This window comes from Furipterus horrens, unplaced genomic scaffold, assembly GCF_987537825.1.
Source record: "Furipterus horrens unplaced genomic scaffold, mFurHor1.1.pri manual_scaffold_12, whole genome shotgun sequence".
NCBI classification, from domain to species: domain Eukaryota; kingdom Metazoa; phylum Chordata; class Mammalia; order Chiroptera; family Furipteridae; genus Furipterus; species Furipterus horrens.
Window position 1 is genome coordinate 43,904,724 of NW_028327182.1, and position 27,685 is coordinate 43,932,408.

Here is a 27,685-nt window from a genome sequence, read left to right on the forward strand (position 1 = left end):
AATAGCAGTCAATAGGGGGGAGGGGGAGGGAGAAAAGGGGGATAAGTAAGGGAAGGGTTTAGTCAAGGAACGTGTATAAATGACTCATGGATATGGACAACGGGGAGGGATATGATTGTGGGAGAAGGGGTGGGCTGGGTGGGTGGAAGCAATGGGGGAAAAATAGGACAACTGTAACTGAAAAACCAAAAAATAAAATTAAATAGAATATTTACCAAAAGTTTGCTAAAAAAAAAAGGGTAAAATGGGGTAACTGCTTTGTAGAACTCTTGGCAATATCTTATAAAGTTAAACAGGCATGCCCCCTATGACACATCATGTCATCTCCTATTTACTCAAGAGAAGTGAAAACTTATGACCACATCATTATACAAGAATGTTCATAGCACCTTATTCATAAGTCTAAAAATGGAAACTATTCAAATATCTATCAACCAGAGAATAAACAAAATGTCGTATATTTATACAACAGAGTAATACCCAGCGATAAAAACAAACTGATAGGTACAGCAACATGGGTGAACCTAAAAATCATTACCTTGATGGAAAGAAGACGGTTACACACACACACACACAAAAATACCATACTACATGACTATATCTATATACAGCTGAAGAAAAGGCAAAACTAATCTATCATGGTAGAAATGAGAACCGCGGTTTCCAGGGCAGAGTAGATGAAAAGGGGCACAAAAGAACACTCAGCAATGAAAATCATCTAGGTGGCTATACAGGTTTATAAAATTGTCAAAACCAAACAAAATGATTACTTAGAACTGTGCTTTTTATTATATGTAAATTTTATCATAACTAAAAAATAAATTTTACTGAAATATTCATGGGTGAGGTGATACAAGGTCTGGGACAGGTTTTAAATACTTCAAAACAAAAAAAATGGGGCCAAGATGGAGGCACAGGTAGACATGCTGCATCTCCCTCACAACTAAGAAGGAATTTACAACTAAGAAGGAAATCCCAGAAGATCCAGAAAATCAAACTACATAAAACTTCAACAAACAAAGAAATAAAGAAGAAATATTCAGCCAGAAAGGTAGGAGGGGAGGAGCTGTGATGGAGAGAACGAGGTTGCAGCAATGAGGCAACGGCTGCGAGGACAGTGCTTGGCAGCAGCAGCAGCAGCCAGGGACTGTAGCTGCAGTAAAAAGCAGTCATACATTTTAAATTTGGGAAGCAATCCCAGCGCCATACCACACCACACAGTGCACAATTCCAGCACCAGGGAAAATAGAGCCACATTGCTTCTGACTGGGAAAGCCAGCAGGGGTTGGGACGAAGGAAGAAACTGCTGGTGTTTCAAAGGAGGCAGCTTGCTAGGTACAGGAAGGGGGAGAAGAGCCTGGAAAAACAGCGAGTGTGGGGCAAGCAGCACAGTTCCCTATCAGACCACTCCCACACATACAGTGCCACAACATGGTGAAACAGGTCTCCAGCACTAACAAATACCTAAGGCTCTGCACCTTACAATGTAACAGGTGTGACAGCTCTACCAAAGTCACAGAGGCAAACACAGAAAACTGTCAAGATGAGGAGACAGAGAAGTATGGCCCAACATGGGGAGCAAATCAAGGTTCCAGTAGGAGAACTGAGCAACCAGGAGATAGCCAACTTAATAGATGCAGTTTAAAGCCCTGGTGATAAACATGCTCACATTGACAGAAAAGATTAAGCATGATAGGGAAGAAATTAAGGCTATACTAAGTGAAATGATGGGAAACCAGGGTTCAAATAAATGAATTGGAACATAAGGAATAATAAACAGTGTACCAGTACAGAGGGAGGAAAGAAGAATTGAAAAAAATGAAGAGAGGCTTAGAAACCTCTGGGATAGCTTTAAACACGCCAACATCTGAATCATAAGGGTACCAGAAGGAGAACAGGAAGACTAAGGAATTGAAAAATTATGTGAAGAAATAATGAAGGAAAACTTCCTTAATTTGGGGAAGGAAATAGAAATACAGGTCCAGGAAGCACAGAGAGTCCCAAACAAGCTAGACCCAAGGAAGACCAAGACACATCATAATTAAATTAAGAGAGACTCTTAACCAGCAGGAGAAGAGAAGAAAGTTACCTACAAAGGGGTTCCTATAAGACTATCAGCTGAATTCCCAAAAGAAACTTTGCAGGCATTAAGGGACTGGCAGGAAATATTCAAAGTGATGAGAGGCAAGGACCTACAACCAAGAGTACTCCATCCAGCAAAGCTATCATTTAGAATGGAAGGGCAGAGAAAGTGCTTCCCAGACAAGAGAAAGCTAAAGGAATTCATCATCACCTAGCCATTACTATATGAAATGTTAAAGGGACTTATTTAATAAAAAGAAGGTCAAAACTGTGAACTGTAAAATAACAACTTACAACTATCAACAAATGAATCTAAAAAAATAAAAACAAAAACATACTAAGCAGACCACCAGAGTGGAACAGAATCATATGTATGGGGAGCATGTGGAGGGGTATCAGCTGGGAGGGATAAGGAGGTAGAAGGAGAGAGAAGGAAGGAAATGGTGCAGGAATTGAGAAGCACAGTAGGAGGGTAGAGAATAGACAGGGGGAAGTTAAGAATAGTACAGGAAAGGGTAAAGTCATAGAACTTATATGTACGACCCATGGACATGAACTAAGGAGGGTGGCACTGCTGGAGGGAGGGGGATGCTGGCCAGAGGGGAGCAAAGGGCAAAGAAATTGGGAAAACTGTAACAGCATAATCAATAAAACATACAAAAAAATGGAAGTCAGGTAAGAGAAGACTGGCATATGGTGAGAAACACTGAAACTAACTGACATGCACATCAGATTTATGTTATTCTCTTTTGTGTTATACATGTTTAAAAATTTACATAATGAAAAGTTAATAGTTATTCATTCATAAATAAATATTTCTTACTGTAGTTCTGTGGAACAAGTTCTGGGCTCTTAGGAGTTTTCAACTTGTAGGATACATCTCCAATATTAACTGTATCACCTAAAAAGAGAATAAACACAAGCATTACAAGAGACAAGTGAGGAAACCATACACGATGCCTTTCCCAACAATGATTCTCCTTGCTTACAGAGAGGGGTATTATAGAAATGTCTGTGCCAGGCACCTTAGACATTATGCTATAAAACTTCTATCCAAAGTGTAAGTATGGAAAGGAGAAGTGAATCATTGGTGAAATTTGCATTTTAAATGCTACTTCAGCAAAAAGGTAAAGTATAATAAAATACGCATATTAACCAGCTTTATTTTCTCATTAATAGCAATACTAAGAGTCAACAACAATAAAGAAGGAAGTTCTTCATTTAAAATCATCCAAAGCTCTAGGATGGTACTGTGAGCATGTATCTGCAACCTTTTTACACCTCTATAGGTTCTTATTTTTACTACATACAATTTCAAGTTCTCTAACAATATAGCCCCAAAATTCAATATTTCTTTTTTTTTAATCTTTTTAATTAATTATTTGTTTGTTTGTTTATTATTTTTTTTAGAGAGATGGGAAAGGAGAAAGAGAGGGAGAGAAACATCACTGTGTGGTTGCCTCTCACTCGCAACCCCAACTGGGGACCTGACGTGCAACCTAGTCATGTGCCCTGACTGGGAATCAAACCAGCAACACTTGGCTCACAGGCCAACGCTCAATCCACTGAGCCACAGCAGCCAGGGCTCAATATTTCTAAGTACATAAAAAGAACAAAGCCCCAGTGGCATATGTGCCAAGAATCCCTACATGATACAAAACAGCAAAAGTTCTCAGTAACTTCTACACAGTTCTAGTTTTTAAAAAAATAACAACTTCTGGCTAATCTTAAGTGCAAGACTAAACTGAACAATCTTTCTTTGCTCTCTCCAACAGCAGAACAGGCATATCAACACCAGCTGCACCTGGAACTTCATTTGGAAAGGGCTCAAAGAATCAGAAAAAGTAGTTATGTCACATGTTTTAACACTGTCAGTTTGGAGCTAGTAAGGTATCCTGGAGACTAAGGCCTTAAATCATGGTAATAATAACAACAACACTGGCTTAATGAATACCATCTTCTAAATACTTTACACATTCCCAAAATAATCTGAGACAGACTTCACAAATAAAGAAATTGTGAATTGGTGGGGAAAAAGTTTTTATAGATGAATAAATGCATTAAGGTGAGGCAGAATAGTAAAGCTAGGAAAACTTCTAGCATGTGAAATGGGAAACTGAGATGAAAAAATTAAACAAGGCCAAACAATCTGAGTAACTTACAGCCAGCTAGTGAATCACAAGACCTTATCTTCCCTAACCAAGGACACTTGAGAGCAAATGGTTTATACCTCCCCTCCCTAACCAGTCACCCTGGTCAGGGAGATAAAAAGGACAGAAACCCAATTAATGTCATTTGTGCCAGCTAAACCCAACGATGGATAAAGTCAGAGGAACAAATAACAAAAACCCAATTAGAGCCACACAAACCCAAGATAAAAGTAAAGCAGACCGAAGAATAATTCCAAACTCCTCTATACACTCATTTTGATGCATCAGCATATTAAAAACACACCCTGAAAGGGTATGTAAGATTCTCACCCACAGAAGAGAAATTAAAACCCTCAAGACAAAGAATATCAGCATGGAATCAATCTAGAGCACTCCATGCTCCTTCTCAGGCACGAACTTTTTACTTCCCCCTAATCTCTAAAGGTTCCCATGAGACCTGAAACCAGGGGAGCAGCAGGTAGTGGCAGCTCATCCCATGCTTACCCTTAGATCCTGTCTCTAAGGCCACTTTTTCTCTAACTTTCCCATGAGCTAAATGCAGCCAGCCTTGGCTCACTTCTGTCACTTTGACCTTCACTTCCCAGTGAGCTAACAGCAGCCCAGCCTTGGCTCACATCTTTCCCATAACCGTTTTAGGGAGCCAAAGCAGAGCACCGCTTAGGATCTCCTCTGTTGCTTCTTCTACCCTAAGTCCTTCCTTTGTTTCACTTCCCCAGCTCTAATAAACATTCTCTCAAAATCACCTGAACTCCTGTTGTGAAATCTTTCCTGCATAAAGTCAAGAACCCACACACTACAGGTCAGCCTGAGGCAGATCCATCCCAGGCCTGGTCCCTGACTGGGGACACAGGTATGTGGTAAGTTGAGAAAAACGTAGAAACACTGTGCAAAACCCAGGTATACGCATACTTTCTGATACAGAGACATATATTTAGAGTTCAATGGTACAAATGAAAAGAATTTTCCTCTGAACTAATCAGCTAATACTAATTGAAAACTGGCTAGTTGGCAAATATTGTTATACGTAATTTATATTGTTTCATTTACTCTTGACTAAGTAAGCATGGTTCCCGTGAGATCCTTGGCATATCTGCTGTAACAGAAACACCACCTCAAAGTGGCTTAGTAAAAGGTTACTGTTACAGCAGTTATGTAAAATAACTCACAGAACCATGGGTCACTGAAGAGACCTAGGCTCAGAAACTAGTCCAGACTTGGTAAACACACTGAGATACTGCCCCGGGGCAACACTAAATCCAAACAATGAAACACCATGAGCAGAGGACAACTTTTTTCCATTGTATTTGATATTTTCCAAACCTGCAGAAAAATTGGAAAAACACTATCTTAAGTTGCAAAAATCATGATTCTTCACCTTTAGTCTAAAGTTTTCAGATGCATCTTCTAATAATAAGAACACTGCCGTAAGTAATCTGTTCTTGCAGCCTCTGCAAAACTGCCTCATGTTCAGTCTTGGGCAGAGGCATTTAATTAGCCAAACCTAGGTTATTACCCATGACCTAGTTGCAGGGGTCAGGGGCAGAGGGCGGGGGAGACAGGTAGGAGGCAGAACTAACCTCTGTGATTTCCAGAGTGGAGTCAGAGCCCTGCCTGCTGTTAAGACTCACAAGAGGGGATTCCACCTCTCTCCTTATCCCTACCCTCTTTCCCTCTCCGCATTGCCCACTCACCTCCTCTGTTTTCCTCCTACCTCACTATGACTTCCCAAGTTGTCTTTGCTTTCTCTTCCTCTCCACAATTTCTTAACCTTAGGTGCAGAGGCTCAGTTCTAGCCTCTTTTTCTACTTTACAACTACCCCTTGATGTGTTCAACCAGTCTTATGCCTTTAAGTGCAACTAATTAATATATATTGCTTGTTCCAAATTTATCTCTCTAATCCAGACTGCAGAAGTCCAAACACAGATACCCAAGATGTCTAATAGGCAACTTAAATATAACATATTCAAAACTAAACTTCTGAGCTTTCCACAAAAATGTGCTCTACCCACAGTACTCCACAGTTCTGCTAATGGCAATTTAACCTTTCTAGTTGCTCAAATCAAAATCTTGCAGCCATTCTTAACTTTTCTCTCTTATACCCTATCAGGAAATCCCATTGTCCACTTTTCAACACATCCTCTGCCACCACAATGCTGACCCAAGCCAAAGAGGGTTTCACTAGTTAAATTTTCTCATTTAAACATTTAAGCATTATCTCTCACCTCCTAACAGATCCCCTGTTTTGAGCCTTGTACATTACAGTTTATTCTCAACAGAAGAATTGAGTAATGTCAGTCCTCTGATCAACCCTCCAGCCTGTAATGGCCTAAAAGGTTATTCTGATAAGGCTCCCCCATTTGCCCTCTAACTTCACCTCCTCACTTACTCTACTCAGGCATACAGGTCTTCTCACTGTTCCTTAAACATGTCAGAAACATACTCATTTCAGGCTTTTGAATTGGATTTTCCTAATGAGTGAAATACTTATCCTAAGCATATCCATTTATCAGTCAGGGTCCCACCAAGAAACAGGTGGTACATTCAAACTGAGTAACTGAGGACAGTATAATAAAGGAACTGTGTATGAAGGTATGGCCAGAGCTTAGTAAAAACAACAAGAATGGGACTAGCAGTAACAGAAAGCCATTACCACCCTTACCCCTGAAGGGGCAAGGGGAAAGAGCAAGCAGAGAAAGTCTATTTAGAAAGCTTACTAAAAGGCGCAATGACCCTTCTTAGAGGAACACAGCAAACTTATGGTAGTGACCTGGCCAAGAGGATGCTGAGGAATAAACATGAACCAGAATCTGACAGAAGTAAAAGTAGAAATAGATAAATCCAAAATCATATCTGAATATTTTAATATGTTTCTCTTAGTAACTGATGGAAGAGTTGCAAGGGAGACAGACGAATACAGAAGAAAAGATAATCACTTTCGACCTTTTGGCTAAGATTAAGAGTAGAAGGATAGAGAAGATCTGAAAACACTATTGGTCACTCAATCTGGATGACCTTTTATAGAACACTATGCTCAACAAGAGCGTAATACATTTTCTTTTTAATTGTGCATGGAACATTCAAAAAATAAATCACAGACTGGACCATAAAGCAAATATTAATAAATTTCAAAGGACTGAAATCATACAAAGTATGTTCTCTAATCAAAATGGAATCAGTAACAGGAAGATCTGGAAATAACCAAAGAGTCTCTATAGACATTTGGAAATCAAGCAACATGCTTCTTTAAAAATCCAAAAGAAAAAATTCTCAATGGAAGTTGGGACTCCTTAAGAGATAGGGCAGTGATCAATTAACCATGCCTGCAGGCAAAGAGGAAAATAACATTCACATGTGCTGGGCATTTGCCCTCCCTGCTTCAGATGTTGATGTTCTTGGCCATCTTCTGTTATCACGCTACCATTTCCTGAGTCATCTTATCCATACCAACAGTCCAGCTCTGACACTGTAACTAAAGTTTTAAATGTCTAATTTGGTTCAGATCTCTCTCCTGAGTTCCATACCTGCCAGTGACCTACTGAACATCTTATTTAGATTCCAGAGACACCTTATCTTTAACATGAGAAAAACAGAACTCTATTTTCTCCATTGTGTACTGTCCAGCCATCTCTAATCAGCTCTACCTCTTGTATTCCTATCTCATGACTGATTCTTTATTTCCTTAGCCTAGGCCTTCCAAATCACTCTCACACCACTTTTCCTTCACACAACTACTCAAATATCTTCATCTCCCCACTGAACCTTCCCTAGTTTTTTCTTTTGCACTATCTCCACCTCCCTCAAGAACTGATCATCCCATTACATCCATCTTTCTGCTATCGCAATATCTGATTCATGTTCTGTAATAACATTTCTCATACTGTATTAAATTATTGATTATACCTCCCTTACAGTAATGGTTTTATTTTATCAGCATTTTTCTGAATACATTAAACAGCAGCCGCTAGGTGAGAAAGTAACCATAGCCATTTGACATTTGTTGCTAAAAGTCTTCTTAGTGAACCTCCCTAACTTAGTGATTCAATGACTACTTGCAAAGCAAAGAACTGACTTATATTACTATATCAAAATTCTTAACATTTTTCACAGTAATTAACAGTCAACTGCAGGAAAGTACGACTCATGTCATCAACAGGTATGTTTCCACAAAATTTTAGTTTTTGTGAAAATATGGAACGTTTTGATGTTCCATATTTCCTTGTGAACAATGTGCTCTAATAACTAATGATAAAAGCGTTTTAACATTTAAACACTTTTGTTGTGGTAAAGTATGATAAAAATAAAACTTTGAAAAATAAAATATATTAAAATTATAAGTAATTTATTATGAGTAAGTATAATTGAAATTCAAATTCAAGGAGATAAAGAATAATGTAAATTTTCTGACAGTTAAAGAAGAGCTTTTTATCTATTTTCAAAATAGAGATTTTAGCTAATAAATTGCTAGGATATTTTGATTCTATTTAAAAGATATACTTTAAAGAGGATTGTGACAATTCTTGTTTTCAATGTCTATATTTACAAAACACTGGAAACATCACACTGTAACTATTTATTCTTATCAAGAAAATGTTTAGATGTCAATCTAAAAATGTTCAAAGGGTTACATATTTTCAAAATCCATTTAGGGGATAAGTGAGAAAAATGTATTTTAACATGTTTTTTTCCTCTTGACTTTGAAATTTTAAGGACAAATTCATGAGGTACTTAACACACACTATATATACAAAAAATATTAAAATAAAATCCATGAACTCTGTGGCTGAGATTTACTATTTTACTCCTCCTCGCCAAATTTACTCATGTGACAAAAACAATTAAACACATAAACAAATTTTTAAAAGAATTGAAAACTTTTACCAAACAAGCAAACAAAAAACTAAGACCTTTAACACTAAAGACTTCTGGATCAGTATGAAAATAATCAACTCGCCATTGAAAAGAAAAACTATTGCCTCTTTTTATAGCAACTTTTTTGAGAAAAATGTTTAAAGATCACTGCTCCATTTATAAAACCATAGAATTTTGTGGGCAGGGTCTATATGTATTCTAATCACCTTTGTGCCAAAAACAATACCTCAAACCAAGCATGTATTCAATAAATGTTTGATAAACAAATAAACGAATGATTGTAATTTTGAATTTTGTTTTCTTAATTATTTTAAGCTCTGGTTCATGAACTTTTGTGAATAGTTCATCATCAATATGCTCAGAAATCACGCCATTTGTAAAGTATTTCTTTAAATGAACAATAAATTCATTTAAATAAGTATTAATCTAAAAAGGAATGAAAATACTTATAACACAACAAGCAATATAACTTAGGCACAAGAAACTACTGTATGACTTTTTTCAAAAATAAAACTACTTTGGTTAAGTGCAATCATTAAAAGAAAGATTTTAGTTAATAATATAAGATACTCATAATGGAAATTGTTAAAATAACTAGAATATAATAAAAAGTACAAACTTAATAAAAAAGTAAAAATGTTATAGAATATGCTGCTTAACATTTAATTACACGTATTACAAATAATGCAAAAACAAAACCACACACAACTCAGATTAACCTAAACCCCTGGTCAGTATACAAACTCACATAAACACTACTACCAATAAATTAAATTATATATTTTATTCAGGCATACATACTTGAGAATTGAAAACTTTGAAAAGAATCCAAAAGATAAAACCTTCTAAATGAAATCAAATTTAAGGCCACATCTAAAATAACAAGGCTTGATTTTACCACCATGCAAGAATCCTAATTTAAGGATATTTTCCAAAGGTTTATAGAAAAATATTTTCTATATACAAGATCAGTAATAGTATCTTTTATGTAACATTTAATCTTATACAAACCTTTTTAGACATTATTCCCTTGATTTTTAGGTAACTTTTGTGGGTAGCTGTTTTATTTTACATGCCCAGTATCTTTCCCCATTCTTTTAACAATATAATCCCTCCCTCCAGTGGAGAACCCATCTCATTTGGTTTGAGAAGAGTTTATAACTCTCATTCCAACTTTTATTTCTGCACGTAAACCCCCAGAACTAAGTACCCTGAACAAGCTTCAGAAAAACATTCTAGCCTTAGGCCCCAGTGTTTTAGAGATGGGTACATGAACTTGGCCCATAAGAATTTTCTCCAAAATTTTTGTCAAAGCTCACAGGAAAACATGTTCTCTCTTCTTCTGACACTGAATTTCAAGGACAATAAAAGTCTGGGAATGCCCATAAGGTTATCACTACTACTACTTGAAAAAAGCCTGCCAGGTATTTAAACCAATAGAATAAAAAAATAGGCTTAATAAAGAGAGAGTAGAAAGTAGGAAGACCAAGGAAAAAGGCAGAGAAAGCCCAAGCCCTAAAGATATTTGAACATCTTGCATCTAGCCTGGCTTGAAGCTGCTGGACCTCCCACCTTTGTGAACAATGACTGTATTTTTCTGTCCACACATCTGTAACTTAAAACCAAATGACAGGCAGCTAATATATTTTTTGTAAGGTAAAGGCAGGCAGAGCAAGTGTTAACAATTCCTATTTTACAAAGAAGATATACATATGCTCAAAGAGCAATATAGGACATTCTATCCCGGAAGATATTCTGAAAATATATATTGTAATTAGAATAATAACATTCATAAATTTTCATCAAGTAGTTAGCTTTCAGAAAACAATAAGCCAAAGGATTCTGTTATCAATTTTTATAGAGTACATTTATTAAAGCATTATTTTAGAATAAATAGCTTTTTTGTCCATATAGAATTTCACCAATTATATAATCTAAAACTTTATGTTTTGCTTTGTGGCCACAACATGGGTTGAAAAAGGTTTTATTCTTTCATCAATGTTTAATCAGTAACAATTTTTTCAGTAGATAGCATTGTCAGTTTTATTTAATATTGTTAGTTTCTAATAATTCTTAAATAATTTTTATATGACTGAGAGTTTTTATTTAATTCTTAGCTAACTGATAAGAAATCTGGATGTTTTCCCCAGATATTTCAAAGCTGTTATATTGTCAAGATCTTTACCCATCTCAAAAACACTTTTCTCAGTTATGTATCTCAGGTACATGTGGGGTAGTCCCTCTAAAATGTGCTTTTAATGCTCTTAATCCACTCAAAATTGTAAACTTCAGATTATGTTCATGAATATACATACTTTAAGATATTCAAAACTATAAAACAAGCTCACAATTCACTGACGTGTAGCTTTGGCATACAAGTTGCTTTAGTGCAGGGTTTCTCAACAGCAGCATTACGGACATGTGGGGTGGGATAACTGTTGTGGGGGCTGTCCTGTGCATTGTGAAGTGGTTAGCAGTATCTCTGGCCTCTATCCACTAGATACAAGTAACACCTCCTTCCTCCTGGTTATGACTACCAAGAATATCTTCAGATATTGCCGAATGGTCCCTGGGGGAGGGGAATCACCACTGGTTAAGTGCCAACATTTTTTTAGTACAAAACTTAGAAGAAAAAACTAAATATATCAGCAATTTTCATGTTATATATGTTTCTAATACAGGATTACCAAGTGATTTATTAGGTTATAATTGTTCTGGGACTTTATTGTTAATTGTTTAATATGCAATAGGATCATAATGTTCCCAGAATCAAAACAGCCTGCCTCAGGTTCAAAGTAGTTAATAATTTTCCCAAAGGTAACACCTAGCAAATACAGTGCTAAAACCTCAACCATAATACGTATAGTCTTTCCCTTTATACCACATTTGTCAGGTGAAGCCAAAGTTCTTTATTTCCCCTCCCCAAAGTCATCAATTCTATTACACCCAAAATATATAATCTTAAAATAACAAAAATTCATATAGACATATTTATTGCACTATTTATATATTTAAAAATAGACAACCTGAATACCCAAGAATAAAAAATTGGTAAATATCATATAGGTAAATATATAAACTTAATACCTATTTGAAATAATCATATATAACAATACTTATCAATTAATGTTTGTAATAATGGCTACATGAGATTAAATTATAAAACACACATGATTCCTATTTAAAAAGTGAAATGTTTATATAAAAATATAAACACATTATAAAATGATAGGAATAACATCAAAAAGTTGACAATTATGGGTTTGTATGGGAGGATTATGTTTTAGGGAATTGGTCTGTATTTTTTGCTTTTCTATAATGAACATAGATTTCTAGTACAAAGAGTAGTTTTAAATATTTCTATTTAAATTTTTATTTCATACATAAAAATCATAAAGGCACTGAATTCCTGTAACATAACAGTGTTAAAGAACACCACTAAGTATGTCATAGCAGATTTATAAAGTTATGTTTCCAGGTTTAACATTTGATGTTGTTCTATGGTGTATATGAACCTATTAAACATCAGAGTCCTACTGAACCAGTTTGCTAGGCTCTGAAAACACTATAATTATTTCTATTGAAAACTCTTTGCAGTCACTAACCTCCCTGTTAACCTCTTTGTTCCTTAAACCAACATATAATACTACTATGAAGTAAAGAAATGCAAAGAATTTACAAACTATGGATAATAAGACTCTCTGATAGCAAGGGATAAAAAGCTGTGGACTTGAGATTTGTTTGTTTTTTCTTAAAATAAATGACCCTCCCTTCTGCTTACAAGGCTTTATAAAGCTTCTATCTTGAAAGCCAAAAAGGCAATTCCAGCCTCTCCTGCTCCTTCTCTGCATAAACTTGAACGTAATAAGCCACTGAATGCTTATTAGATACAAGGTGTTGATAGGCACTAAAAAGCATGTAAAGATAAATGTATACATAGTCCAGGCAAAATAATGACAGTATATAAGTTGGATCTATTGTTTTATGTAACTGTTGTTCTTTCCAAACTATGTACTAGGAAGCAGCATCAATTATATGCAGAGAGGAGATAACAGTCCCATGTTTGAGTGCTGCTGAGAGCATCTTTCCAACCTAAACTATAGTTCATTAAGGCATACTTCTATTTGTGCTTTTACATTTGTCTGTGTATGACTTCTGATTTAAAATGGGACACTCCAACCTTGATGGTCAATGGCATGGCCCAGGGTAGCCAAGAGTTTGCCTCCTGTTAACATGGCTCAGAGCTATTCTTACTTGAGTCCAGATTTCTAGTGAGTTTCCAACTGCACTTAACCACAGTCCTCATACCTATTCCTTGTGGATCTCACCAGAGTCAATGACTGGGTTTAAGTTAATATGTTGTTTGTAATGTATCTCACATTTGGAGCAAAGCTTGTATTGTGATTTGCTAGATATAACACAAATTTTGAGGACATTTACAACTCATTGCCAATCCTTATGTAATACTCTTTAAAAAATTAATACCCACATGGATTTCTAATGTTTTTTTTTAATTAACATGTATTACTCATGCACAAAACTTTTTTTTCTTTTTTAGAACGTCAATATGAATTAACTCTTTTCCATCTGCCTACTCAGATAGTTCAGATAGTTCTCAACCTAAAAGGAATTGGTTTGGTTCTTCTAAAGCAAGCCAAGTAAACAGAATAACTCTCAAAGAGCTGAAAATACATACACTAAGAATAAAGAAGCTAATTTTCAAAGAACAATAATATGTGCCTGGGACTGTATTAACTAATTAAAACCTCACAATAACCCTATCAGATATACTCTCCTTATCCTCATTTTACAGTTAAGAAAACTGCGATACAAAATTAAGTAATCTACACTCAAATCCCCATATCTAGACATTGCAACCCAGACTAACTCCAAAACTAAAGTTACAGATTATGCTACACTTTGCCTTCCAGGATGAAGGGGCAACAAACAAAAACTCGAAGAACAGAAAAAACAAAGGAATAAACAAATACCCTAGAAGTCACAATAATTGATAAGGGTCAAAATATGACATCACAACTCCATTCAGGAAAAATAATGTGTTCAGTAAATGAATGAGTGAAATAAAATGCATGGGATGCAGAAAACGTGGAAAGCAAGAGGAACAATGAAATCTATAATTTCACAGTGAAAACCTCCATTATTCTAAGCAACAACATTGACAAAATCTTGCCTAGAAATCACTTTCTCAATCAAAAGCAGAACAATATACATCCCTTCCTTTAACTAGAACAAATGGTTGAACTTCAACACACAAGAGATTCCTAAAACCAGTGCAGGTAGAACCAAAACATATTGAGCTTAGGAATCAGAGCTAATGTAGCTACTAGTTAGCTGTGTGATCTCCAAGCAAGCCACTTTTCCCTCTGGGTGTCAATGACCTCAACTGTAGTGTCAGGGATTTTAACTAAGTTAAACTGTAATTTTCAGCTCTAAGAAAATGTGAACCTGTGAGACAGGAAAACTGTAAAACTTGTAAAGTTTGAAGGATACATTTAAAACGCTGTGAACATGGAGTCTCTAGCGAGAATATACTCTTCTAAGCTACCACTAGTCCTGACTGGAACAAGGCACAAAATAGGCTTCCAGGTCCTTGAGACTCAGTGAGCAAGGTCAAAGTTTGGCTTTCAACAACCTCTGAGGGCTTCTGCATTAACCTTTGCTTGTGGGAAGGAGAAAGGACTTCGTATTCTAAGTCATCAGAAACCGCAGTCCAGACCCCTCAAGTTACTGAGGCCCAGAAAGAGCAAATGCTCTACGAGGCGTTACACAGCAGTTTCCCAAATGCAGCGAAGCAGCAGAGGGTGAGGCGGGGGAGCGCAGGGGCGTCCTGGGGTTACCTGTCTCAGCACCAGCCCCGGAGTGCAGCAGTCTGACCTCTGACCGCAGCCCATTGCCACCCGGCCGACCTCGCACCACCTGCCGCAAGAGCAGCCGCACGCGCCGTGCAGCAGGACCGCCGGGGCCGCCGGGCGTCCCGAGGAGCAGGAGCCGGGACTGCATGGGGCCGGAGGCGTTGCGGGGCACAGCAAGGGACTCCGGGACGAGCCCTGTCCCCGGCGGGCAACGTAGGACTGGGCGGCGCAGCGAGGGGGACAGGAAGCTGCACCACGCCGAGTCCGCCGGAAACTCCTTCCCCCAGCGCGGCAGTCCCAGCCGGCTCAGGCCGTCCCGGCCCGCGGGGACAGAATGCGTTCGCGGAGCGGCAGCCCAGGGGACTGGCCCCGGCCGCTGGGTGCGGACCGCAGAAGCGGCACCGCGGAGCGCTGGCCAGGTTGGCCGCTGGGGTGCTACTGCCTCGGAGCTGCGGGCCCTTGACTCCCGCACGCGCCTCAAGCTCCTGGCCCTCACCTGTGCACCTGGATTCAGCAGGCCGGCCTCCCTTGGCTCCCTTGCAGTCCTGTAAGCTCTTAGGAGGACAGGAAATGCTGAAGGGTTTTAGGAGCGTTGGATGGTGTGACTCGTAGGCTGTTGTACTGTCTGCATTTGCTGGGTATTAGCCCAGTCATCTTATGATGTTGCTTTCCCTGTTCGCTGCTTCAGGTCTTTTCCAGAAATTGATAATTTATTCACGAGATTGTCAAAACTTGCGCCAATCTTGATTCATTGTCACCATACCAGTGTTTCCATACAGTATTTGAAAGACTTTTGCCTTATTATTTTTCTACTGTTTTTCCTAAATTGTAAATAGAAAACATATCTCAGTGATATATAGAAACTGCCAAAATGTCAGAAAGGACCCAAATTAAGCATCGTTTTAGTTATTCTGGAGTGCAAGAGTTATATAAACCTAATTTGTGTGTTCAGTAAGAGAAAAAAATAGGACACTGGGTAAGGCTGCCTCTCACATGCCAAAAGCGGAAGTGTTCCTATCACAAAGCAAACTAAGTCTAATATAATTGAACTGCATCTCCCAAATGCCAGGGGTGAACTGACAAAGGGAAAATGTTAAAATCAAGTACACAAAACAAGCATCAAAAAGAAGGCAGAGGCTTCACTTTCAGCTAAAGGATTTATTAACTCTTGAGTTCTTGCTGTCTTTAAATCAGTACTGAGTGCCTACCATGTGCATAATCTTGTCATATGTGCTGAGAAGAAAGTGACAAGAGGCAAGAGGCTATAAGAGAAAGAAGATGAGCAGGAGAAGGCTTTGTGCTTCTTGCTGAGGACTTAGATTTAAGGCATGAAGGTTGAAACAGGCTTCTTAGTTGGGGAGACAGTGATAATAAATGTAAACATTTGTATAGAGCATTGCAACATGGTTTTACATATATGTTCTCTTATAAACTGCACAATGCTATAAGAGTACTAGGGGAAAATGACATAAATGTAAGATGTAACAGTTTATGAAATGCTTACGCACTTTGAGTACATACTATGGTCCAGGCATTATGCTAATAACTTTAAGGCATTATCTCATTTCACACAACACTTTGATTGAGGTATTGCACTATTACTATACCCCATCTTATAGATGAATAAACTAAGGCTGAAAGCATTAAGTACCTTGATAAGGCATTTCCATTTACTCTTACAGGAATCCAGTACACCCTGTTTAGTGGAAGAACAATCTAAAGTAATTCAGCAAAATGACTAATGTAAGCACTAAAACCTCTTGGAGTTAAGACAATGGGAAGATCAAACATTTAGTATTCAACAACATTTATTGAGTAGCCCTTTGTATAACCAACCAGTACCCCACTATGTATCACGTGGCAATGGGTTCACATCAAGTATAAAAAACAAATATACAAATAAAGAATTACAATATATCTCTCTTGAGTCACCCCCTGCACATCATTTTTGTGGTGTGTGAACTAGACAGAGTTACTGCCCACCCAGTTCTCTGTCACTTGCATCTCTTCACCTTTAAAATGCCTGAGGAATTGCACCATGGAGAGGAGGAGGTGGCAACTTCCGTCTTACAGGCAAAAATTGCCCAGCTCATGTCTTTCATTATCAATACCTTCTATTCCAACAAGGAAATACTCTTTCAGGAGTTGATCAGTAATGCTTCTGATTCCTTCAACAAGATACACACTGTGAGAGCCTGACTAACCCTTTCAAGTTGGATAATGATAAAGAGCTGAAAATTGACATAATCCCCAACCCCCAGGAACTCACCCTGACTCCAGTGGACACAGGCATTGGCATGACCAAAGCTGACCTCATAAATAATCTGAGAACCAATGCCAAATTTGGTATTAAAGCAAACTTGGAGGCTCTGCAGGCTGGTGCAGACCTTTCCATGACTGGACAATTGGTGTTAGCTTTTACTCTGCCTGCCTGGTGGCAGAGAAAGCGGTTGTGATCACAAAGCACAGTGATGATGAGCAGTTTGCCCAGAAATCTTCTGCTGGAGGTTTCTTCACTGTACAGGCTGACCACGGTGAGCTCACTGGACAGGGTACTGAAGTGATCCTCCACCTTAAAGAAAACCAGATAGAGTACTTAGAGGAGAGTCAGGTCAAAGAATTGGTGAAGAAGCACTCACAGTTCATAGGATATCTCATCACCCTTTATTTGGAGGAGGAATGAGAGAAAGAAATCACTAATGAAGCAGAAGAGAAAGATGAGAATGAAGAAGGTAAAGATGATGAGAATAAGGCCAAGATTGAAGATGTGGGCTCAGATGAGGAGGAGGATTGTGCTAAGGATAAGAAAAAGAAAACAAGGCTAAGGGAAAATATATTGATAAGGAAGAACTGAACAAGACCATGCCCATTTAGATCAGAAACCTTGATGATATCACCCAGAAGGAATATGGAAAGTTCTAGAAGAGCCTTACCAATAACTGGGAAGATCACTTGGCAATCAAGCACTTCTCTGTAGAAGGTCAGTTGGAATTCCAGGCATTGCTATTCATCCCCTCGGGCTCCTTTTGACCTCCCTGAGAACAAGAACAACAACAACAACATGCCTCTATGTCCACCATTTGCTCATCATGGACAGATGTGATGAATTGATATTGATACCAGAGTATCTCAACTTCATCTGCAATGTGGTTGACTCTGAGGACCTGCTCCTGAACATCTGAGAAATCCTGCAGAGCAAAATCTTGAAGGTCATTCATAAAAACATTGCTGAGAATGTCTTGAGCTCATCTCTGAGCTGGTGAAGACAAGAACTATAAGAAATTCTATAAGGCATTCTCTAAAAAAACTAAAGTTTGGGATCCATGAGGGCTCACCTGATTGGTGATGCCTTTCTGAGCTTCTGCACTGTAACACCCCCTGTTTCATCAGGAGATCAAATAAATTCTCTTCTGGTATATGTCTCTCACATGAAGGAGACTCAGAAGTCCACCTATTACATCACTGGTGAGAGCAAAGACCAGGTTGCCAACTCTGCTTTTGTGGAGCGAGTGTGGAAGTCAGTCATAGAGATAGTATATATAATGGAGCCTATTGATGAGTATTACATGCAGCAGCTCAAGGCATTTGATGGGAAGAGTCGGGTCTGTTACCAAGGAGGGCCTGGAGCTACATGTGGAAGAAGAGGAAAAGAAGAAAATGGACAGCAGGAAGGCCAAGTTTATGAAGCTCTGCAAAATCATTTTAAAAAATCTTGGATAAGAAGGTTGAGAACATGACAGTCTCCAGGGCTTGTGTCCTCACCCTGCTGCATTGTGACTAGCACCTAAGGCAGGATACAAGGGCCATAAGTCTTTCCTTCCCATATTTGACATTGGGTTGTGATGCTGTGTATTGTAGGGGTGGGGGTTGTTTATTTTGTTCTGAAGTTAAAGTATGCAAAAATCTTTAAATTTTTGGTATAATTAGATATATGTTTAGGATATTTAGATTCAAGATAGTCAGAAGTGGAGCACTTCACCTGGGAGAACTCAGTGAGCTTTCACAGAGAAGGGATGTTTGAAATAATTCTTGAAGAAGATGAAAGAGTTTATTAGACTGAGAAAAGGGCAAATCATACCTGGCAGAGGGAAGAGCATATGCAAAGATACAAAGAGCGTAAAATATATGACAAAACTGAGAATCAGAGAGGGATATATTGTGTCTGGAGGTCACGTACATAAAGAAGTTTGTAGAGATAAGACTGAAAAAAATTGGAACCATGGAAAATCTGCAATGTGAAGAATTTTGAACCAGAGAAAAGGCAGCACCAGAGCTTTACTTTGAATGCTAGTTTAGATTTGGATAAACAAAGGTAAGGAGTATAGAGCATCAGTAGAAGCTTAAGAGTCCTAGCAAGCATGGTTAGTTTATAGGGACAGTGAGACCAGCCAGGTGATAGGGGTGTAATCTTTAGAGAGTAGGAGAAAAAGTATTATGAGAGGGAGAAAAAGATTGAAGTTAAGAATAGAGAGAGGAATTTTGAATGACTGGAGGAAGTTGGATTTCATCTTAAAGCCAAATTGACTAACCCCAGATATTTTAATAATTTTTAAGGCAGTGATATGAACTGTGAATTGAGTAAGAAAGCTAAGAAGCATCAAGTTCTAGCTATGTGGCAGTAAAAACAGTCTCTTGCTCAAAACAGTGAACTTCTCTTGGTGAACAGGAAAGAACAGACAGACCTTAGCAATATACAAAAGATGAACCAGAGGTTTTTGGTTTTTAGAGATATCCATCATAATCCCTACATAACTTCTCTCAAATTCTCACTAATTAGTCATATAATTTTTTTAAAAAATCACACTACCAAAAGCTGATATTGACTGTTAAGCTTTTTCCAGATGCTGTGGGGAATATTTTCTACCTACCATACTAATGTAATTAGATGAAAATGCAATTAATAATCCATCCATGCTATGTCCATTTACAAGAAGGTAGGTGCTTCATCTCTCCTACTGCCCACTTACTGAGAAATCACAGATCCATACCATTGGTTCCAAACTTCAGTGTGCATCCTGATCATCTGGAGAAGTTGTTAAAATGCAGATTACCAGGCTTCTTGCCCACCTCCACTCTGAGATTCTGATAAAAGAGGTCTGAAAGGGCCCAAAAATATTCCTCTTTGGCAATATCTACAGCTAGTCAACTACATTTGAGTCATAAAGCTAGAGAGCGGTTCTCTCTTTTGTTCTGTTTTGTTGCTAAGGCAGTTTCACCTCTCACCCTCTTCAGCACTTCTTGTAAAGCAGTTTGTAAGTATTCTCACTTCATTCACAAGCAACCAAAATAAAATAAAATTGAATAGGGAACTGGAGGAAAGAAGAATGAAGATAAGAGATGAGAGCCCCTTTACATCATGAAGTGATTTTAGACAAGGACATGGGCAGAAAAACAGCCCAGAGAAAACCTGGAACTGCAATTTTTCTTGAATTCCATCTATCCAGAGTATGGAAAAGTCATGTGGGTGATAGGACATGAAAATATCCCATCTATTATATGGGTTCTTCCCAGAATAACCACAAAGCCAAAGCCTAGATCTGAAGATCTATGAAGGGATTTTGACCAGCACAGAAGTGGATAGAAGAGAGAGCCAAAGCCAATTTGACCAGTCTGTCTGCTGGCAAACACCAGGTCAGAAGAGATCACTTTATATTAAAAAGTAAGTAATAAGATGTAAAATGAAAACTAATTTTAAAATACCGTGGAACAAAAAAATAGAATAAGTCGGCAGCCGTCCGTCTCGAGAGACGATGGTGTAGCTTCTTAAGAGTATCTGCACCACCGAGAATGGTTGTGCAGTCCGACTCGGGAGTGACACAGTATCTGTCTCCTCCCGTGTTGAATCGACATCTTGCGATGACGCTGGAGTGTCCTCTCCAGTGAAGCTGAAGCTACAGAGCCTGGGCAGGGTGATATGGAGGGTCTGCTGTTGCCCATGCAGCAGACCCCCCCTCTCTTCGCAGCTGAAGGGTCCAAGGGAAAGACGGAGTCAATACAGCTTGGCTTCAGGTGCGCCGCAGGAGTTGCCGGTGTTGACTACAACGTCAAACCGCCTTAGGGACTCCGGCTCCGGATTTTCTGTCGGGGTTTACTCCCTTAGCCTTTCCCCTGAAGAGGTATGCCGCAAGGCAGCGGAGGTTTTTTGGAGTCAGAGTTTTCCTTCTCTGATGTGCCCTGACTGGAAGATCGAACCAGCGACACTTAGCTCGCAGGCCGACGCTCAATCCACTGAGCCAAACCAGCCAGGGCTAAAAAAAAAAAAAATAGAATAACATCCTGTCAATTCAGAAGGTATGTAAACCTCTGAAATATTTTCATAGCAATGGGGGGGAAATGCTGCTTGCTATGCTTAACAAGGATACAAAAACAGATAGCCTTCATGAAATAAGAACAATCAAGAACATAACCAGTTGAGGGAGGGAAGAAAGTTGAGGGAGGGAAAATACCAAATGCTGGATAAAATATGTTCAAATATGATTTTAAATGAATTTCAAACCTTATATGAAAGTACGGAAAATTTTCTAAAACCAGGAATGAAGCTGGAAGAAGAGTCTGGGAATGTAAGGAATCGATAAAGGTCCTGGGTGCCATGGAGACAGCCCCAAAAGGAAGGAAGTCGAAGACCTCAGCATAAACCCAGGACTGACAATGGGCTACACAGTTAGCTAAATGGTAGGCTAGGTAGAGGTAGCGGCAAGATATCATGTCTGTCTGTTTAATTCTAGGTAGAATTTTTTTCCCTCTAAGAATTCATGGCTTCTACTTGGAACTCAGATGGGTTGGAGGCAGGAATATGCAATATTTGATTATTATTAAAATATATATATGCCAATAATTTTAATTTAAAATTAATAAATATATAGAATATTCTAAAAGAACCATTAGGAAGCTTTATTTGATGAACACAAAAAAATCAACAAGCATCAGTTGGAGAGTGTACATTATTTGCAAGGACAAATAGAACATTAGAGATGGGTTATACTAAAAGACATAAAGCAAATGCAATAAAAATCAAAGATAGAGAACACAATTTCTGATATTAATATAATTATGTAAAATAAATGTTATGTCAATTTTTAAAAATAGATATACTTCTACATATTCAAGGATCAAAGAAGAAAATAAAACTAGGAACACTAGGAAGTGAATAATGAAAATGCCTCCCATGAAATCCTATATGTGGAGCTAAAGCTATTCTGTATTTAAAGGCTGAAAATTAACAGGCGAATTTTTCAACTATAAAGAATAATAGATTAAATCCAAAGGAAATTGAAAGAAGGAATATTAAAGATATAAAAATTACTGAAGTAAAAATACAAAGGTAAGAGAATCAAGAAAGACAAAAGCTAGTTGTGTATAAAGACTGTTTTTTTAATAGCAGAAATAAAATGACCTCAATAGTAAGATTGAAAGATAAAGTTGAATAAGTCCTCCAGAAGGGGAAACAAAGAAAAAAGAAAAAGAAAAGAAAATATTTAAAATGTAGAGAATTAGTACAGGAGATCTAACGTACAAATTCTAGAGTTCAGGAGTTCCTGAAGGAGAGAAAAGAATAAACAGGGAAGGAAGAAAACCACTGAATCATCAAAGTTCAAGAAAATTTTGCAAAAATAAAGGAAGCAAATGTCCATATTAAAAGTTGTTCAGCCCAAGGAAGCTGTTAGTGAAATTTCAGTAACCTGAGGACAAAGAAAAAAATTTGCTATCTTTTAGAGAGAATATCAGGATTTATATAAAAATTAATAATCAGAATAGCCTTGGACTTCCAAAGTCATAGTTTAGGGGAAGAGAGGGAAGACACTATAACCCTAGGTGCCTGTTTATCAGAACAGTAAAGATGACAATAAGATACTTTTATTTTGCTTTTGCAATGACTTACAGTATCTAAATTTTTAAATATTGAATGCATAAATGGTACGTCTTGTGTATTTTTATTTAGGGGTATATTAAAGCAAGAAGTATATTTGCTATACATTATATTTGCCCCCAGAAAGAAATTTGTCCTTGCTATAGCATAGTGGAAGCCAGAAGACAATGAAGCAATGTCTTCAAAATTCTGAAAGAAAATAATCTCCAGTAGTTTTATTTACAGCAAATCTATGAATTAGAAGTTGAAGGTAGAAAAGAGACATTTTCAGACTTGCAAAATCTCAAAAACAATTTATTTTCCATATACCTCTTTTGGGAAGAAAGGGAGTATGCCAAGAAAGAGGAAGTCATAGGATCCTAGGAAATAGAGATGTAACACAGAAGAAAGGAAAAGAGAATCCCTGAATGATGGTGAAGAGTGATTGAAAGGAGGCTGCTGTGCACTAGGCCAAAGGCCACCAGTCTCCATGGGTGAGGTCAGCAGGTTCAGAGACTCCTTCAAGAAGATCAAAGTTACTATGTATTGTCAAGAAAATAGAAAACACTAGGTGATTTGAATGTAGTGAATTAATAATGAATATGTGAAAATTAAACCAAATATAATTATTAATTACAAGGAAAATAGAATGTGCAGGAAAGGTATAAAATAGTATGTAAATCAACAGTAATGGGAATTTACATAGTCATAGTAATGTAAAATTGAATGTTAAGCTAGCCAAAATTATGGCCTAACTGTAGTACAAGATAGGAGGATAATGACTAGTAAGGGAAAGGGAATGAATGAGAGTTCAATTCCCATCTTCCAAAATAGAAAGTCAACAGCTAATGCCTAAAGCTGAAAACTCAAGAAGTAGCAATATAAGCATGTTGTTAGAGATATTAAGGTAAATACCAAAAAATCAGCTAAAAGAGTTTAAAACAGTTGTGGGAAACAAACTGATAGGAAGAAGAGGTTCAGGGGAATCTTTTTTCTCATAACAATCTGAAAAACTAAAATTGGGGAAGATAAACCAATTGCACCAATATTTACCATCACCAAATTGTATGAGAGTCTTTGGTTCCCTGATCCCTTGCCTACACAGGGTATCATAATTGAAGGGAGTGAGGGATGAAGGGAGAAAGGGAACAAGGGAGGACAGCCCTGGCTGGGTGGCTCAGCTGGTTGGACTGTCGTCCCACACACCAAAATATCACAGGTTCAATCCCAGGTCAGGTCACACACCTAGGTTGTCACTGCAAACCCTGGTCAAGGTGCATATGAGAGGCATCTGACCCATGTTTCTCTCTCTCTCTCTCTCTCTCTCTCAAAATCAATTTTAAAAAATTGATTTAAAAAAAAATTTAAGGAGGAAATAAAAGAAAATCATTGTCTATTAGGTACCCCACAAACCGATATCTCATCGCTATTTTACTTTTTATCCCTTTGATTATCAATGAGGATGAACATTTATTCATAAGTTGAAAGTCATTTGTATTTTTGTCACTAATTGTCTAATTCTCCTTCATGTGTTTTTTTAAATATTGCTCTAATTTTGAAAGCTCTCCATATTAAAAACAAACACTTTTTCAGTAAGTTTCCGATACACTTTGCTTTTTTCTTCCACTATGCTTGTGCAGCTCAAATTCTCATATCTTTGTGGGGAAATAAATTGAACTGAAGAAGAAATGTAAAGTGGTAAGACTATGGGCTTTGGAACCAGGCAGATCTGGGTTCATCTGTAAAATAGAAACAATAATTTGTAACAGGATGTCGTGAGGACTCAATAATAAGTAGGTATTCAAAAAATGTTAACAATTTGGGTAACTGATCTTTAGAAGTTAGGCAACTCAATAGTTTAAAGGATTTTAAGTGGGTATTAAATGCAAATTCAATGTTGACAAGTAGTCTAGAAGTCTTGATTACTATCATAAATAGCTTTTGTTACATTTGATAAAACATATAAAAGGACACAACAGTCTTCTATCTCTTCTCCTTTAAAAGAGCAATTTGTAGGTTTCTCTTTTATGCTTGTGTACCAGGACTCCCCTTTCACTTCTTGTAACGAAATTAACCCCTTTTTCTTTGTCATTGGCATCTCCCAGACCTGGTGAGGCTGTCAATCACATAATTCCACCTCACCAGGCACAGGGTTGGGCATATGGCTCAGAGCTTGATCCAGCACCAGAGAAATGTATCATAGATGATCATTGCTGCAAAGACTCTTCCTTACTAAGCCTATGGGTGCTTACAGCTCCCATGCAAGTCAAGAACAGCCAGGGACATCTTTGCTGTAATTCAGGAGTCTACCTGAGCCAGAGAAATGCATAACAAATGACTAAGACAAAGGGAAACAAGGTGTCCTGGCAATATAGTTTGAAGCCTTAATCAGCCAAGTCTGAACCGCCTCTTTGGGTTTCTGTGAGTAAATAAATATTTATTTGTTGTAAGAGTGACATCTTACTGTCACTCATAATTTGAAGTTCTAACTGATGCCAGCTCTTACCCTGAAGCCCTTCAGGAGTTGCTTAACTGAGAGATGTTTCTTCACTACATAGTGCCTCTCTACATATATAGAAATATGCTAAATTGTAGATTATCACTGTGAGTTACATTAAGCTCCTGACTTACTAACAAAAGAGAAAAATTCTTGATGAAAGCAAGATGGCCACACATGTATTTCTCCTGGTCCCCAAAGTCTGTAAGGGGAAGTACATCCTTCCAGGACAACTTTTCATTCAAGATAGGGTCTTGCCAAATGTTGAAAGCTCAATCCTTGCAGCACTGTAATTTTCATTACACTCAATGCCTATTCAGGAAACATTTTAATCTATCTATTTACTTCTAGCCAAAGAAATAGTTATGTCAGGCACTTTGATCCTTGACTTCAGTACTGCACCACAGAGGCCAGTGAAGGAGAACAGCATCATCCCAAGTGTCCCTGCTTCATAATGTCCAGCATCTGGAAACCCATTTCCTAAAGCCGCCTTTGTCTCTGATCTAATAATACCTGTTATACCCATTCTTCTAATACTGAGTTTGGTCTGAGGACCACATTCACAAATCCTTCTTCTCAGAGAAACTTCCCTTTTCAGTCTATCAAAGTTGCCCCCCTTTCCTATTTTCTATCTCATTGTCCCTATCACGATCTATAAGTACTATTTACCTTTTATTGTCTCTTTCCTTCACTGGACCCTAAGCTTCAGGAAGACTATCTGCTTGAGCATTATCTCCCGAGTGCCGACCACACTGCCTGGCAGAGTAAGTACTCATTAAGTATTTCTTGAATAAATGATATATCCTTTTTTCTACATTCTTAATAAGTATCAGGAAATTAGCAAGGCTGGTGATGACTGCCATTACTCCCATCAACATCAAATTCCATAACACAAAATACAGATAATGAGGTTGGTAAAGTTGCACTGTTGCATTTGGTTATTTATTGTCATCATAGCTAACTTTGGTATGTTTAATTGGCTTTTTAAAACTTATAAAATTTTTAAAAACTGTGGCAAAATGCATGTCACATAGAATTTATCTTAACTATTTTAAGCGTACATTAATACATTAAGTGCATTCATATTGTTATGCTACCATCGCCACCATCTAGCCACAGAACTCTTTTCATCTTAGCAAAATGAAACCATGTACCTATTAAATACTAATACTAGCTCCCCTTTCCCCCTGCTCTTAGCCTCTGCTAATGATAATTCTACTTTCTGTTTCTATGAATGTGACTGCTCTAGGTACTTCATATGTATTAGCAGGGTTCTCCAGAGAATCAGAACTAACAGATTATATAGATACAAATAGATATATATATAGATCGTCGGCAGCCGTCCGTCTCGAGAGACGATGGTGTAGCTTCTTAAGAGTCTATCTGCACCGCCGAGAAAGGCTGTGCAGTCCGACTCGGGAGTGACATCGTATCTGTCTCCTCCCGTGTTGAATCGACATCTTGCGATGACGCTGAAGCTACAGAACCTGGGCAGGGTGATATGGAGGGTCTGCTGTTGCCCATGCAGCAGACCCCCCTCTCTTCGCAGCTGAAGGGTCCAAGGGAAAGACGGAGTCAATACAGCTTGGCTTCAGGTGCGCCGCAGGAGTTGCCGGTGTTGACTACAACGTCAAACCGCCTTAGGGACTCCGGCTCCGGATTTTCTGTCGGGGTTTACTCCCTTAGCCTTTCCCCTGAAGAGGTATGCCGCAAGGCAGCAGAGGTTTTTTGGAGTCAGAGTTTTCCTTCTCTGATGTACCCTGACTGGAAGATCGAACCAGCGACACTTAGCTCGCAGGCCGACGCTCAATCCACTGAGCTAAACCAGCCAGGGCTATATATATAGATATATATATATATATATATATATATATATATATATATAGGTGTATAGAAAGAGATTTATTATAAGCAAATTGGCTTACACAGTTACGGAGGCTAATCTGCAGTTAGCAAGCTGGAGACTGAAGAGAGCTGATGGGACAACTGTAATAGAAAAACAATTTAAAAAGAGAGAGAGAAAGAGAGCTGATGGTATGTTAATCTGAAAATTCCAAAGGAAGAAAAAGGCCAATGTCTCAGTTCAAAGAGTCAGGCAGGAGAAGTTCCCTCTTAAAGGAAGGTCAGCCTTTTTGTTCTATTCAGGCCTTCAATAGATTGGTAAGAGCCACCCACATTAGAAAGGACGAGGTACTCATTCTGCCATTTCACATGTTTATATCATTAAAAAATACCCTTACTGACACATGAGAAAGTTTGACAGATAACTGGGCATTCCATGACACAATCAAGTTAACACATAAAATTAAGCATCACATCATATATATAGTCAGTCATATACTACTT

At 38.0% G+C, this 27,685-nt stretch overlaps 1 protein-coding gene and 1 pseudogene across 1 annotated transcript in view; one reads left to right on the top strand and one right to left on the bottom strand.

The window, feature by feature from the left end:
* VWA8 (von Willebrand factor A domain containing 8) overlaps positions 1-15,232 on the bottom strand; it is a 432,115-nt gene extending 416,883 nt beyond the window's left edge. The window contains exons 1-2 of the mRNA XM_090258845.1: positions 14,982-15,232; positions 2,906-2,983 (exon numbers count right to left, since the gene is read on the bottom strand). Of these exons, the coding sequence (XP_090114971.1) occupies positions 2,906-2,983; positions 14,982-15,144 (241 nt within the window). The 5' untranslated portion in view covers positions 15,145-15,232. The remainder of the gene's footprint in view (positions 1-2,905; positions 2,984-14,981) is intronic.
* A 1,783-nt stretch (positions 15,233-17,015) lies between these two features.
* LOC149996087 (heat shock protein HSP 90-beta pseudogene) lies at positions 17,016-18,784 on the top strand (annotated as a pseudogene).
* The last annotated feature ends 8,901 nt before the right edge of the window (positions 18,785-27,685 follow it).